This window comes from Lynx canadensis, chromosome D2, assembly GCF_007474595.2.
Source record: "Lynx canadensis isolate LIC74 chromosome D2, mLynCan4.pri.v2, whole genome shotgun sequence".
Classification (NCBI taxonomy): Eukaryota; Metazoa; Chordata; class Mammalia; order Carnivora; family Felidae; genus Lynx; species Lynx canadensis.
In genome coordinates this window covers 57,833,447-57,849,041 of record NC_044313.2, presented here as the reverse complement: position 1 = coordinate 57,849,041, position 15,595 = coordinate 57,833,447, and the positions used below count along the sequence as shown (strand labels likewise).

The 15,595-nt window shown below is 38.7% G+C and overlaps 1 protein-coding gene across 3 annotated transcripts in view; it reads right to left on the bottom strand.

The window, feature by feature from the left end:
* SLC25A16 (solute carrier family 25 member 16) overlaps positions 1–14,395 on the bottom strand; it is a 49,193-nt gene extending 34,798 nt beyond the window's left edge. Inside the window, exons 1-3 of one of the 3 annotated variants that reach the window (XM_030334663.1) lie at positions 14,191–14,395; positions 10,011–10,103; positions 410–543 (exon numbers count right to left, since the gene is read on the bottom strand). In XM_030334663.1, the coding sequence (XP_030190523.1) occupies positions 410–543; positions 10,011–10,103; positions 14,191–14,311 (348 nt within the window). In that variant the 5' untranslated portion in view covers positions 14,312–14,395. The remainder of the gene's footprint in view (positions 1–409; positions 544–10,010; positions 10,104–14,190) is intronic. The other 2 variants (XM_030334661.1, XM_030334662.1) reach the window with 2 other exon arrangements.
* Between the last annotated feature and the right edge of the window lie 1,200 nt (positions 14,396–15,595).

Below are 15,595 nucleotides of genomic sequence, written 5' to 3'. Positions count from 1 at the left end.
ATGACTAACAATGCTGGACTAGGTAACTCCAAAACCAAGTTACATTTAAAAATTTAGGGGAGCCTGGGTGGCTTAGTCAGTTAAGCATCTGACTTTGGCTCAGATCATGATCTCACTGTTCATGGGTTCGAGCCCCACATGGGGCTCTGTGCTGACAGCTCAGAGCCTGGAGCCTACTTCTGATTCTGTGTCTCCCTCTCTCTCTTGCTCCTCCCCCACTTATGCTCTGTCTCTCTCTCTCAAAAATAAGTAAACATTAAAAAAAATTTAAACTATCACAAGTCTTCTTCCTTCAAAAAGGCATTACTTTACCCATTCATCCAAAGTAACTTTAAAGGCCAAAGCAAATGCCTGTCAACTAAGTATGATATTCAAACACAAAAGGAAAACAAGATAAAAGTTCAAATACCGTTTTATAATGCTCAAATGCCATAAACTGGATTGCACCATAGGGAAAGATTCGAATCATCATTGCACCATTCCCTTTATACAATCCAAGGTATCCTTCCTTTTGGGGAACAGCACGCAATGCAGAAAATACTCCTATTTTTAGAAAAATGTTTAGAAGAAAAATACTATTAAAACAGAGAAAACTAAACTCAAATTTTCATGACAATCACAGAAAAGATTACTATATCATCATTCATGATACAATTTTGCATGAGGAATTAAATGAGTTGTAATTTATGTTTAATAGTTAAACCTACTTAAAATATATAAGTCCAAATTACATAAACATACCTCATAAAAACATATTATACCAAAAACAGCTATAAATTGTAGTAAAGTAGATTATAATTATCACAAATTATATTATTTTACAGCAATTTAGAAAATCTAACAGAAATATATTCAACGACCAGATATTACACTGCAGGTGGTTGACTCTGAAAGGATGAAAGAAGGTTTCCCATACTGACCTAGATACATGTGTGGTTTGTTTATATAAGGAAACTGCTAAATAAAAGAAAAAAATTTCAAAACTACCTATTATAACTATTTAAATTTGGGGGGAATTTTCATTGTTAGAACACTTTAATTATGAAGAGTGATAAACAAAGGCCTGAGTTCTGATCCTGTACATTTATATAAATATATATATATATATATATATATATATAATTTACTCTATTAATGTCAATGCTAGTCCTATTTGCTGCACAGACTTCTCATAAACACATCACTCCTTGTATTATTAAACTATTTAAATTCAGGTTCTTTTCCAAATTTTTCAAACAAAAATTTGATCAAATATAAAAATAAATCATTTTGAATTTTTAGAATGCAAATAACCCTTTGATCTCTTCCTGCAAATTAAAGTTGTAGGTACTTATTAACATTAAAAAAAGATGTCCTAAAAGCATTTTTTAATAAGTAGATATCTAAATGAACTAATAGTTTATTAAAAAGAATTCTATATTATATATATTATACATACCTATATATATGTATAATATATAATATGTATGTAAAATTCTTCCCAAACACATGAAATATTAAACTAAATATACTTCCCCACACCCAAAAAAATTGTTCTTAAAGACGCCCTCTTGCCAAAAGAAGGGGCAAAGGTTAAGCCCTGTTTAATTTGTTTCAAATGTGTTCGTAACAGTTTAAGGATAATCAAATTTAGAACAATAGCTACCTTGTAGAGACAGGAAGGCTGTTGATGAGGGAGAAGTAGAGGTTTCAAATGTACCAGTAATGTTTATTTCTGAATCTCTGTGTGGGTCCACATATGTTTTCTACATTAGTCTTCAAAACTCTTTAATTACCACAAATAGTGTGTTAAAACAGATTTTAACAGAAACTACTAGTAGAAGTGAAATAGATATAGCAATTTCAAAAAACGAAATCCAGAAAACAAAGTGGGGGAGGTTGCTGGGGAGGATGGAATACAAGAAAACGCAATAAACAAAACATTATGATGGTGAGTGAAAAAAATCAGTGATCACAAAAAAAAAACCCAAAACAAAAAATAACAGAAATACAGAAATTCCACTATTAAAAGCCAAAGATCCTCAAATTCTGTTAAAAGTCCATATCTAACATATGCTTTTTACAAAACTCTTACCTAAAACAAAATAACAGAGAAAGGAAGAGCGAGAATGAATGTTGTATGTTTTCAAATGGCTTTTAAATATACACTGAGATGATTATAGTGTTGTTTTTCTCCTTTAACCTATAGTCTGTACTATTTTTACTTTGGCATATTTTTACTTTATGGTATAACACTGGTCCAATTCTTACAAATTTACAAGCATGTTTGGAAAGACTATTCTCTGTAGGGGGGTACAAAGTTCTCTGTGTATCTTTTATATCAAGCTTGTGTTATTTAAATCCTTCCCTGCATCTTTACCTATTTTATCAAGCTAGGATTAGAAGGAACTAACATTTGGTAAAATATAGCATATGCTTGTGTATATATACATTAGTTCTGAAAGGAAATGGAAGTAACTGGTAAAAATGTTAATTCCAAGGAAGAAATAAGGGAGGGAACAAGATGTTTTTATACATGTTGAATTATAAACTTGTGAAAACATCACACATTCAAAAAACTAAAAATAAAAATTTTAAAAGCAATGAAATTAAAAGTAAAAATTTTTAAAGAATCCTATTATGACTCATCTACCTATTTTTATTTTTTATAAATAAATAAATAAATAAATAAATAACAATTATCAGAGAATACTATGAAAAATTATATGCCAACAAACTGGACAACCTGGAAGAAATGGACAAATTCCTAAACACCCACACACTACCAAAACTCAAACAGGAAGAAACAGAAAATTTGAATAGACCCATAACTAGTGAAGAATTGAATCAATTATCAAAAATCTCCCAACAAATAAGAGTCTTGGGCCAGATGACTTCCCAGGGGAATCCTACCAGACGTTTAAAACAGAGTTAATAGTTATCCTTCTCAAGCGGTCTCAAAAAATAGAAATAGAAGGAAAGCTTCCGGACTCATTCTATGAAGCCAGCATTACCTTCATTCCCAAACCAGACAAAGATCCCACAAAAAAGGAGAATTACAGGCCAATATCCCCGATGAACATGGATGCAAACATTCTCAACAAGATACTAGCAAATCAAATTCAACAGCATATAAAAAGAATTATTCACCATGATCAAGTGGGATTCACTCCTGGGCTGCAGGGCTGGTTCAATATTTGCAAATCAACCAATGTGATACATCACATTAATAAAAGAAAGGTGAGAACCATATAATCCTGTCAATAGATACAGAAAAAGCATTTGGCAGTATGCTTTCTTAATAAAAACCCTCAAGAAAGTCAGGATAGAAAGAACATACTTAAACATTATAAAAGCCATTTATGAAAAGCCCACAGCTAATATCATCCTCAATGGGAAAAAACTGAGAGCTTTCCCCCTAAGATCAGGAACACGACAGGGATGTCCACTCTCACCACTGTTGTTTAACATAGTGTTGGAAGTCCTAGTATCAGCAATCAGACAAAATGAAATAAAAGACATCAAAATTGGCAAAGAAGTCAAACTTTCACTCTTCACAGATGACACGATACTCTACATGGAAAACGTGAAAGACTCCACCAAAAAGCTGCTAGAACTGATACATGAATTCAGCAAAGTCACAGGATACAAAATCAATGTACAGAAACCAGTTGCACTTCCATACACCAATAATGAAGCAAAAGAAAGAGAATTCAAGAAATCGATCCCATTTACAACTGCAACCAGAACCATAAAATACCTAAACCTATCCAAAGATGTAAAACCAATGCTGAAACCTATAGAAAGCTTATGAACGAACTTGAAGAAGATACAAAGAAATGGAAAAACATTCCAGGCTCATGGATTGGAAGAATAAATATTGTTAAAATGTCAATACTACCCAAAGCTATCTACACATTCAATGCAATCCCAATCAAAATTTCACCAGCTTTCTTTTAGAACTACAATTCTAAAATTTGTATAGAACCACAGAAGACACCGAAGACACCGAATAGCCAAAGTAATACTGAAGAAAAAGACCAAAGTGGGAGGCATCACAATCCCAGACTTTAGCCTCTACTACAAAGCTGTAATCATCAAGACAGCATGGTATTGGCATAAAAACAGACACACAGACCCAGTGGAACAGAATAGAGACTCCAAAATTGGACCCACAAAAGTATGGCCAACTAATCTTTGACAAAGCAGGAAAGAATATCCAATGGATAAAAGACAGTCTCTTTAACAAATGATGCTGGGAGGGGCACGTGGGTGGCTCAGGAGGTTGAGCATCTGACTTTGGCTCAGGTCATTATCTCACGGTCCGTGGGTTCAAGCCCCATGTTGGGCTCTGTGCTGACAGCTCAGAGCCTGGAGCCTGCTTTGGATTCTGTGTCTCCCTCTCTCTCTCTGCCCCTCCCCTGCTCAAGCTCTATCTCAGTCTCTCTCAAAAATAAATAAACATTAAAAAAAAAAAAAAAAACACAAATGATGCTGGGAGAACTGGACAGCAACATGCAGAAGGATGAAATTAGACCACTTCTTACACCATACGCAAAAATAAACTCAAAATGGATGAACGACCTAAATGTGAGACAGGAAACCATCGAAACCCGAGAGGAGAAAACAGGCAACAACCTCTTTGACCTCAGCCGCAGCAATTTCTTGTTCGACACATCTCCAAAGTCAAGGGAATTAAAAGCAAAAATGAACTGGGACCTCATCAAGATAAAAAGCTGCAAAGGAAACAACAAAACTAAAAGGCAACCGATGGAATAGGAAAAGATATTTGCAAATGACATATCAGATAAAGGGTTAGTATCCAAAATCTATAAAGAATTTACCAAACTCAACACCCAAAAACCAGATAGTCCAGTGAACAAAAGGGCAGAAGACATGAATAGACACTTTTCCAAAGGAGACATCCAGATGGCCAACAGACACATGAAAAGATGCTCAACGTGACTCATCATCAGGGAAATACAAATCGAAACCACACTGAGATACCACCTCACACTGGCCAGAGTGACTAAAATTAAACAACTCAGGAAACAACAGATGCTGGCGTGGTTATGGAGAAACGGGAACCCGCTTGCACTGTTGGTGGGAATGCAAACTAGTGCAGCCGCTCTGGAAAACAGTGTGGAGGTTCCTCAAAAAATTAAAAATAGAACTACCCTACGACCCAGAAATAGTACTACTCAGAATTTATCCAAAGGATACAGGAGTGCTATTTCATAGGGCACATGTACCCCAATGTTTATAGCAGCACTTTCACCAACAGCCAAATTATGGAAGGGGCCTAAATGTCCATCAACTAATGAGTGGATAAAGAAGATGTGGTTTATATATAGAGTGGAATACTACTTGGCAAGGAGAAAGAATAAAATCATGCCATTTGCAGCAACATGGATGGAACTGGAGGGTATTATCCTAAGTGAAATAAGTCAGTCAGAGAAGATAGATATCATATGTTTTCACTCATATGTGGAGCTTGAGAAACTTAACAGAAGATCATGGGGTAAGGGAAGGGAAAAAAATAGTTACAAATAGAGAGGGAGGGAGGCAAACCATAAGAGACTCTTAAATACAGAGAACAAACTGAGAGTTGATGGAGGGTGAGGAAAAGGGGAAAATGGTGATGGGCACCGAGGAGAGCACTGTTGGGATGAGCACTGGGTGTTGTATGTAGGCAATGAATCAAGGGACTCTACCCCCAAAACCGAGAGCACACTGTGCACACACTGTATGTTAGCCAATTTGACAATAAATTATATTAAAAAATAAAGATAAATAAATTAAAATAAAATGAAAGGAAGGTGATGGGTATTGAAGGGGCATCTTTTGGGATGAGCACTGGGTGTTATATGGAAACCAATTTGACAATAAATTTCATATATTAAAAAAAGAAAAAAAAAGAGAGGAGAAGTCAATAAAAATAAATAAATAGAAATTCCTTTTGCAAAAAAATAAAAGCAGTAAAATTAAAAGTAAAAATTTTTAAAGAATCCTATTATGACTCATCTACCTTTATTTATTTATTTATTTATTTACTTATTTATTTTCAAATATTTGTTTTTGAGAGACAGAGCACGAGCAGGGGAGGGTCAGAGAGAGAGGGAGACACAGAATCTAAAGCAGACTCCAGGCTCTGAGTTGTTAGCACAGAGCCCAATGCGGGGCTAAAACTCACCAACCCTGAGATGATGACCTGAGCTGAAGTCGGACGCTTAACTAACTGAGCCATTGATTTCGGATTCTTGATTTCGACTCAGGTCATGACCTCAGAGTTTGTGGGGTCAAGCCCCATGTCAAGCTTGGCACTGGCAGTACGGAGCCTGCTTGGGATTCTCCCTCACTCCCTCTCTCTCTGCCCCTTCCCTGCTGCTCACATGCTCTGTTTCTCTCCCTCTCTCTCAAAATAAGTAAACTTAAAAAAACAAAAAGAAAATGAGCTATAGTTTATATACAACATAAATATCCATTACCCCTTTTAAGAAAAATCACATTTTAAAAACACAATTGGAAAAACAATTTATTCTCTTTTTTATGTTTGTTTATTTATTTATTTATTTATTTGAGAGAAAGAGACAGAATCTCGCACTGTTAGTGCACAGCCTGACGCAGAGCTTGAACCCATGAATCCCAAGATCATGACATGAACCAAAATCAAGAGTTGGATGCTAACCAACTGGGGCCACCCAGGCATCCCGATTCTTTTTTTTTTTTAATTGAAGACAGTTGACACAATGTTACATTAGTTTAGGTTTACAACTGTGATTTGATAACTCTATATGTTATGGAAAAAACAACGGACTCATTCACTCGGTAGAACACGTTAGAAGACGTTCCTTGTACACTAATGCTGCATAAGTCATACAGAGCACACATCATTCCTATCTACCAAAGCATGAACCTATAAAGCATGAAGTGGTATGAGTTAGTTGCCTCGACCTAATTTCTTTCTTGGTCTCTGTCCACATTAATTCTTTTTCTTTTAAGTCTTTTCCCCTCTACTTGAAAAAGTAATATATGTTCAACATGTATTAATATTAGCTTAGGGGAAAAAATTTCCTTAAAATTTCACCAAAGTATTTATTAAATAAATTAATAAATAAGAAAATTAACCAGTTAATGTTTTAGTTCTAGCCTTTGTCTAAGAATATATTTATATAAAATGCAATATGATTAAACCATTTTGTAATGTGTTCTTTTTTTAAATTTTTAAAAATGTTTATTTATTTTTGAAAGACAGAGAGACAAAGCACAAGTGGGGGAGGAGCAGAGAGAGAAAGGGAGACCGAATCCGAAGCAGGGTCCAGGCTCTGAGTTGTCAGCACAGAGCCTAACGTGGGCTTGAACCCACAAACTGAGATCATGACCTAAGCTGAAGTTAGATGTTTAACCACTGAGCCACCCAGGAGCCCCTGTAATATGTTTTCATTTATCTAATACATTATGAACATTGTTCCTAGACAATATATAGATATATAGATATAGATATAGATATAGAGATATACATATACATATACATATACATATACATATACATATAGTTTTTTTTTTTTTTTTAAGGAAGCTCTAGGGATGCCTGGCTGGCTCAATCAGAAGAGCATGCATTCTTGATCTTGGGCTGAGTTCAAGCCCTATGTGGTGTAGAGATTACTTAAATTAAAAAAATAAATAAAATAAGATAAAATAAAATAAATAAAATAACAACTTCATATAAAAAATAAAAATAAAACATAAAGTTAAGCTCTAAGCCCAATGTGAGGCTGGAACTCACAACCTTGAAATCAAGAGTCACATGCTTATGGCACCTGGCTGGCTCAGCCTGTAGGGCATGCCACGCTTGATCTTGGGTTGTGAGCTCCAGTACCACGTTGGACATAGAGTTTACTTAAAAAAAAAAAAAAAAAAAAAAAAAAAAAAAGAGCCAGCCAGGTACCCCCAATTAACATTCTTTTTACAGTTTTTGTGTGATTGGAAAATAGTCTACAATATGAATTTATTTATTTAAATAACACTTATTTAAACTTAACCAATTCCCTATTATTGAACATTTTGGGGTTTGTTTTTTGTTTTACTAACATAAATAATGTTTTCATCCTTGTATATATGTCTTTGAGCACATTTCTTTTTTTTTTTTAATGTTTATTTATTTTCAAGAGAGAGGGTGAGAGCATGAGCAGGGTAGGGGCAGAAAGAGAGGAGGGCAGAGGATCCAAAGAGGGCGCTGTGCTGACAGCAGAGAACATAATGCAGGACTCAAACTCATGAACCCTGAGGTCATGACCTGAGCCGAAGTCGGACACTTAACTGACTGAGCCACCCAGGTGCCTCATATTTCCTTCTTAAAAAAATTTTTTTTTATTTTATTTGAGAGAGAGCATGAGTGCACACAAGCAGGAGAAAAGCAGAGGGAGAGAGAGAATCTTAAGCAGGCTCCATGCTCAGCGCAGAGCCTGACAGATGGCTCAATCCCACCAACTTAGGATCGTGACCTGAGCCGAAATCAAGACTCTAGCACTCAACCCACTGCGTCACCCAGGTGTCCCACATCTTTGAGCATATTTTTCTTTTTTTCTTAACATTTATTTTTGAGAGAGAGACAGAGTGCAAGTGGAGGAGGGGCAGAGAGACACGGGAGACACAGAATCCAAAGCAGATTTGAGGCTCTGAGCTGTCAGCACAGAGCCCGACATGGGGCTCAAAACCACAAACCATGAGATCATGACCCAAGCTGAAGCAGGACGCCCAACCAACTGAGCCACCCAGGTGCCCCTGAGTATATTTCTGATTAGTTTCTGACAATAACTTCCTAGAACTAGAATTGCACGGTGAAAGAATATGTATCTTTTCAAGATTTTTGATGCATATTACCAAAACACCTTCCAAAAAGGCTATAAAAAAATTCTTACTCCCACCAATGGTATATTATTAGAGTATCCATGTTAATTAAATGGCTGATTTTTATATTTGTAAGGAACAAACAAGAGCTTGATATTCTTTAACAATTGAAGTTTATCCATACTAACTGCATTGAATTTTATTTGCACTAAGATTTCTAGGAGCTTGGTTTGTTTGTTTGGTTTTTTTTAACGTTTATTTATTTTTGGGACAGAGAGAGACAGAGCATGAACGGGGGAGGGGCAGAGAGAGAGGGAGACACAGAAACGGAAACAGGCTCCAGGCTCTGAGCCATCAGCCCAGAGCCCGACTCGGGGCTCGAACTCACAGACCGTGAGATGGTGACCTGAGCTGAAGTCGGACGCTTAACCGACTGAGCCACCCAGGCGCCCCTCTAGGAGCTTGTTTAACTGGGTGTTTAAAGGAATATGGTTGCCTCTCTGACTCAGTCAGTACAGCCTGCAACTCTTAATCTTGAGGTTATGAGTTCAAGTCCCACATTGGGTGTAGATTACTTTAAAATAAAAAATAATAAATAAAGGAATAATCTTTACCTCCATCAATAATTGGATATTTTTTTAAAAATCAGGTTGAGGGTCACCTGGGTGGCTCAGCCTCTGACTCTTGGTTTTGGCTCAGGTTATGATCACAGGGCTGTGGGATCAAGCCCACATCGTACTCTGCACTAAGCATGGAGCCTGCTTAAGATTCTCTCTCCCTCTCTCTCTCTGCCTCTCTCCCCCACTCACTCTTGCTCTCTCTCTAAAATGAAAAAAAAAATCATGTTGAAAAAAATAATAATAAAAATAAAAATCAGATCGAGCAGTTACATGTGTCTGGAAAAGATGTGACTTGTTAATCCCAATAAACAAATAGTACTTACTTCGAGGATTCTAAGATTTTGCTTTACAGAATATCAGTACCCTTAAATTAATAATATATATAACCACTAATTGCAAGTGAAAAGTTTAAAGTAGGTAAGAGATAAATCTCATGCAAAATTTGCTCCCAAACTTGAATTCCCTTTTGCGTCCCCTTTCCACTAATTCACAAATGGAAACCAACCCAGTAGATGGATAATGTTTTCATTCATTTTTTATCTTTAGCATCCATTAACTCACCTAAATGTTTGTAATGGTGATTGTGAGCTTGTAACAAAACCTTTACTCGATCCAAAGGAGCAACTGTTGTTTTGGCACAGCATCCAGCAATACCTGAAAAATTTTTAAACAGGATGAAATTGCACACTATTTCTTTCCACATGGAAATCGTTATTTATTCAGCCAGCACACCTCCTGATTTCTAATTTGGTCTCCATGGGTAGAACTGCCCAGTTGCAGGGATATGCAGATGATTGGCCCCCATTCCCTGTAACTTAATAATTGAGCATGTCAGACTTAAAAATAAATTCGGAGAGTGTAAATCTTCCCTCTAATACCTGATGAACACTAGGAATCTTGCTAACTGTAGTTAAGGAGACAGACACTTGAAGGTATTTACCCAACTGTGAGGCTCTATTTCAAGTAACCTCTACTTCTAGATGACTCTTTCGTTGAAACAACCAACTTTTACCCATAAAATTCAGTTATTCATTTATATATCTAGCAATTATGTATTTGGTCCCTAACACATGCCCCTGTGGAGACATATGGATGACACTAATGTGTATACATGGGCTTTAGTGTAGGTCAGAATCCAGGGCAGCCCTACCTCCTTGCATGCTTATAAGATGATAATATATAAAGACTCTTTACTATAGATTGTTCATATGTTGAAAACTAATTCCCAATGTGATAGTATTTAGAGGTGGGGGTTTTAGGAATTGATCAGGTCCAGAGGGTAGAGCCCTCGTGAATGAGATTAATACCCTTATAAAAGCCCAGAGAGGAGCGCCTGGGTGGCTCAGTCGGTTGAGCGACCGACTTCGGCTCAGGTCATGATCTCACAGTCTGTGAGTTCGAGCCCCGTGTCGGGCTCTGTGCTGACAGCTCAGAGCCCGGGGCCTGTTTCGGATTCTGTGTCTCCCTCTCTCTGACCCTCCCCCATTCATGCTCTGTCTCTCTCTGTCTCAAAAATAAATAAAAAACGTTAAACAAAATTTTTAAAAAATAAAAAAAATAAAAGCCCAGAGAAATCCTTGGCCGCTTCCACCAGGTGAAAACACAGTGAGAAGTTGCCCTCTATGAGGAAGCAGGTCCTTAACAGACACCAAATCTGCTGATACCATGATTTGGCTTTCCTGGCTTCCAGAACTATGAGAAATAAATGTCTGAAGCTTCCAGGTTGATAGGAAGGAAGGAAGGAAGGAAGGAAGGAAGGAAGGAAGGAAGGAAGGAAGGAAGGAAGGAAGGAAGGAAGGAAGGAAGGAAGGAAGGAAGAAAAAATGTTGTTTATAAGCCAACTATCTAAATTATGGTATTTTTGGTATAGTAGCCCAAATAGACAATTTTGTAAAGTACCTTACATGTTGTAAACACTTGATAAAATAGGCTGTTATCATTATAAAATGATGGATTAAAACTCTTTGGTATCTTTTTGTGACTACTTTAAGCTCTTCACCATTGCATATTTGATCCAGAAGGTACAAAAGGACTGGGATTTTGTGGGTCTCCTTTACAACTATATCCCCAAAGACCAGTACAGGGCCTGGCACATAATAGGCACCCAAAAGATGTTTGTTTAATGAATGAACATAGACTCTTACTTTACAAACTTTTTAAAATGTAAGACAAAATCACTCATATTTATTTAATAGCCTAGCATGTAACTAATATTAAAATCCATACTCTGAGATATCTAAAAATAAAATGCCTATCGTATTCAAATTCACATATAAGCTTTATATATTAGAAGCTTCTCTTATCTTAACTAATGAAAATAATAGTCATGGCTGCCTCAAATTGAGGATAAATGAAAAATATTTTGCATTTGGGTATATTTGGTTTCAGAATATTTTGTTATATTATCTTTTCAATCATTATTATAAAATTTGGAATGCGTGCAATAAGTAGTTTTCTTTGATAGTATCTTAACTCATTTTGTCACATTACTTTATAGCTCAGTTGATCATCACAACAATCCATTGAGTTAGGTCATGAAGCTTTTATCTTCCTTTTGTGCAAATGAAGTTATTTGTCCAACACTGCTGCTAATCAACAATAACAGTTAACAAGTATTGAATGTTTACTTTATACCAGGTACTAGGCTAAGAGATTTAACTGAGGGCATTATGCCAAAGCTTTTATGGGTACTATCTCATTTAATCATTACAATCTTCTGAGGTAGGTACTATCCTTTTCCCACTTAAAAGATGTGGCAACAGGGGCACCTGGGTGGCTCAGTCAGTTGAGTGTCCGACTTCGGCTCAGGTCATGATCTCATGGCCCGTGAATTCGAGCCCCGCTTCGGGCTCTGTGCTGACAGTCAGAGCCTGGAGCCTGCTTTGGATTCTGTGTCTCCCTCTCTCTCTGCTACTAACCCACTCGCATTCTGTCTCTGTCTCTCTCAAAAATAAATAAGTATTAAAAAAAAAGATTATAAAGTACTTTAAAAAATAATAAAAAGATGTGGAAACTGAGGCACAGGGAGGCTAAATAACTTGCCCAATGGTATTTTTTTCTTATCACTTGAACCAAGAATTCCTATACAATCTTCAAAGTTATTCACACTTACCAAAAATTTGAAGCAGCGCTTTACCAAATAAGAGACCAAAGAATATGAAAAGATATTCAGCATCATACGTTATCAGGCAAATGCAAATTAAAACTACAATTAGATACCATTAAACACCTATTTAAAGGGAAAGCACACACACACACACACATACACAAACACAGAGGACACAAACTCTGATAATACCAATACACTTTAGAAAACAGTTTGGCAGTTCCTACTTCACTCCAAGTAAAAGTCGGAATCTTTTTTTTTTTAATGTTTACTCATTTTTGAGAGACAGAGAGACAAAGCACGAGAGGGGAGAGGCAGAGAGAGGTAGACACAGAAACCAAAGCAGGCTCCAGGCCCCAAGCTGTGAGCACAGAACCCAACGTGGGGCTTGAACCCACCGACGGTGAGATCATGACCTGAGCTGAAGTCGGACGCCCAACCGACTGAGCCACCCAGGCACCCCTAAAAGTCAGAATGTTTACAATTGCTTGCAAAGCTCTTCATTCTGCCTCCCCATTACCTCTAACCTCCTTCCCCCACAACACCACTTGGCTCCAGCTACATGGCTTTCCTTCTGGCCTGAAATGCTCCTCTTCAGACATCAACTTGCTCAACTCTCTCACTTCAAGTCCGCTCAAGTGTCATTCTCTCCAAGAGACTTATGACCGTCCTATTTAACACTGCATCCACTCAGCTTTGCGTTCCCTTGCCCCATTCTCCTTTTACTTCTCCCCATTGCATTCATCACCTTCTCACATACTATGTAACTTACTTTCTCCCCTCAAATCCCCAATCAACGTAAACTCCAGGAGCTTTGTTTTGTTCCATGGTATACACTGACCATGTAGCAGGCACTCATATTCCTGGTATAAATGAATGAATGTCGTTTTTATCAGAAGAACAAAATAATTAAATTATTAATACTACTGCTGCCTACAGATATTCTTTCCACAAGCCCTCATAACGTGGAATTTTTTAAATTCCCAGCCTTAACAGTGATTAAGTGTTGACAACCCGGACAATCAAATAAGAGAAGGCAGTGACTGAAAGACTTCTTTATGGTAAGGCAGAGGAAATTTCTGAGAGACAATTATGAACTTTCTGGCCTCACAGTAACAGAGATAGAAGGGCTGCACCAGCTACCTATCATGTAACTATAGAGCAGTTTACTAGAATCACTGGAAGCAGTTTTGGTTGTAGACAGTTTTACACAATTTCCCTCATCATCTTTAAAAAGCTGACCTCCAGTATTTGTTTTCTTTAAAGCAAACAGCAAAATCCAACTCTACAATGGGTCATTTATGGTCTTTGCAAAAGAAAAGGGTGCCCAACATGTCTCACTGAAACCCTGGCACTCCACTCTTTCCCCTACTTTCCCACCCGGAAGAATGGGTGCTTGGTTCGGGCCGTCCACATCCCCAGCCGCTCCCAGACCGCTCGAGGCCCTTCTTCCCCAGGATCCTGTTGTCACTAGTCAAGTGGTTATCAGAAAGAGTTACAACAGGTCAGTGCAAACAACCGACCGGGCACTGAAGCAGCCAGAGTCCAAGAATGTCATCGCGGCCGCAAACACCGGATCTGCCCAGGATCCCGCCCTGCCACCCGAGCGCGCCGGCTCCTCTCGCTGACACCCACCTCCGGCCAGAAAGGAGCGCAGCCAGTAGAAGTCCCGGCGGGCGGTGGGTCCTCCGGCTCCCGCCGCTTGCGGCATCGCGGGAGGGGGATCGGCCGCTGCCAGGGCCGCCGCCGCCGCCATCAGGACCAGGGCCGCGACGGGAAGTCGGGTCGCCAATTTACAAGCCACTGGCTGGAGACATGACCAGAGCGGGCGGTGACAGAGCACCGACCGCCGCGCGGGCGGGACGGAATAACACCAAGCGGCGCGGCGCGGGCTGATGGCGTACACCAGGGGCGGGGCCTGGGCCCGCGCCACGAGTGGGAGTCACCCACGCTCGCCACCTCCCCCGTACAGCATCACCCAAGACCCTCCTCCCGGCCTCGCTTACCAGGCCTCTTCTGTTCTGATGGAAGAAGGAAAGCGTGGCCAGGGAGAAGGTCCCACCAAAACCCACCTCAGAAAGCTCTCCCCGTCCATTGACTTGTAATTGCCCTAGCTCAGATGAATCCTTTCCAGAAACAACCTTTGGTTCCTCACTGCTCTTTCCAGGAACCTCTGAAATTGCACCATCTCCCGCCAAATCAGTTCTGCCTTCTCAGAGCTTCCCACTGAACCTCGGTTTCTACTCTCCCTAACCACCTATTAAGCTTCCACTCCACCCCATCACCTCTGTCAAAGAAATATTGCTAAAGCAGATTGCTCTTTCTTTGGGGCCCTACAAATTACACAATTACTATGCTTGTCCAGCGTTTCTGAATCTATGCCTCTGCTTAACCGAACTCTGCTCCCCACCAGCCCAGTCTCTGCCATAAAATCTTAGGAACTTTCCAGTTGCTTCTCCGCGCCCGCACTGTACTCCAAGACTTCTACTTAACTACTCCTTAGGGGCACTATTTCTCTCTCTCTCTCTCTCTTTTTTTGCAGATTTAATGTCTATTTTGACAGGGAGAGAAAGAACACGAGTAGGGGAGGGGCAGAGAGAGAGGGAGATACAGAATCCGAAGCAGGCTCGGAGCAGCACAGAGCCCGACGCGGGGGGCTTGAGATCAGGACCTGGGCTGAAGTCGGGCGCTTAACCTGCTGAGCCACCCAGGTGAGGGGCACTATTCTCTTACTGTAAGCCCCTCATCACTTCCAGGCTGGGCAAAATTCATTCCTATTCTTTATGACCAAAGTTGTTCTGAACTTGTTTTGTCTCTTTCAGAAACGATATTAGAATTTTCTTCAATAGTTATTCCAACCTTTCTTATTATTGGCACCGGTCTCCTCTTTCTCTTTCTATGGATATGCTTCTGCAAGGTCTTTCTAGACACATGTAGTCACTAGTAATGAGTCCAGATTTATAATTTATTTTCCTCCAGGTTCCCAATTTTCAGTTTCTGCCAGAAAATACAGACCTATATAATAATATCATTATTTATA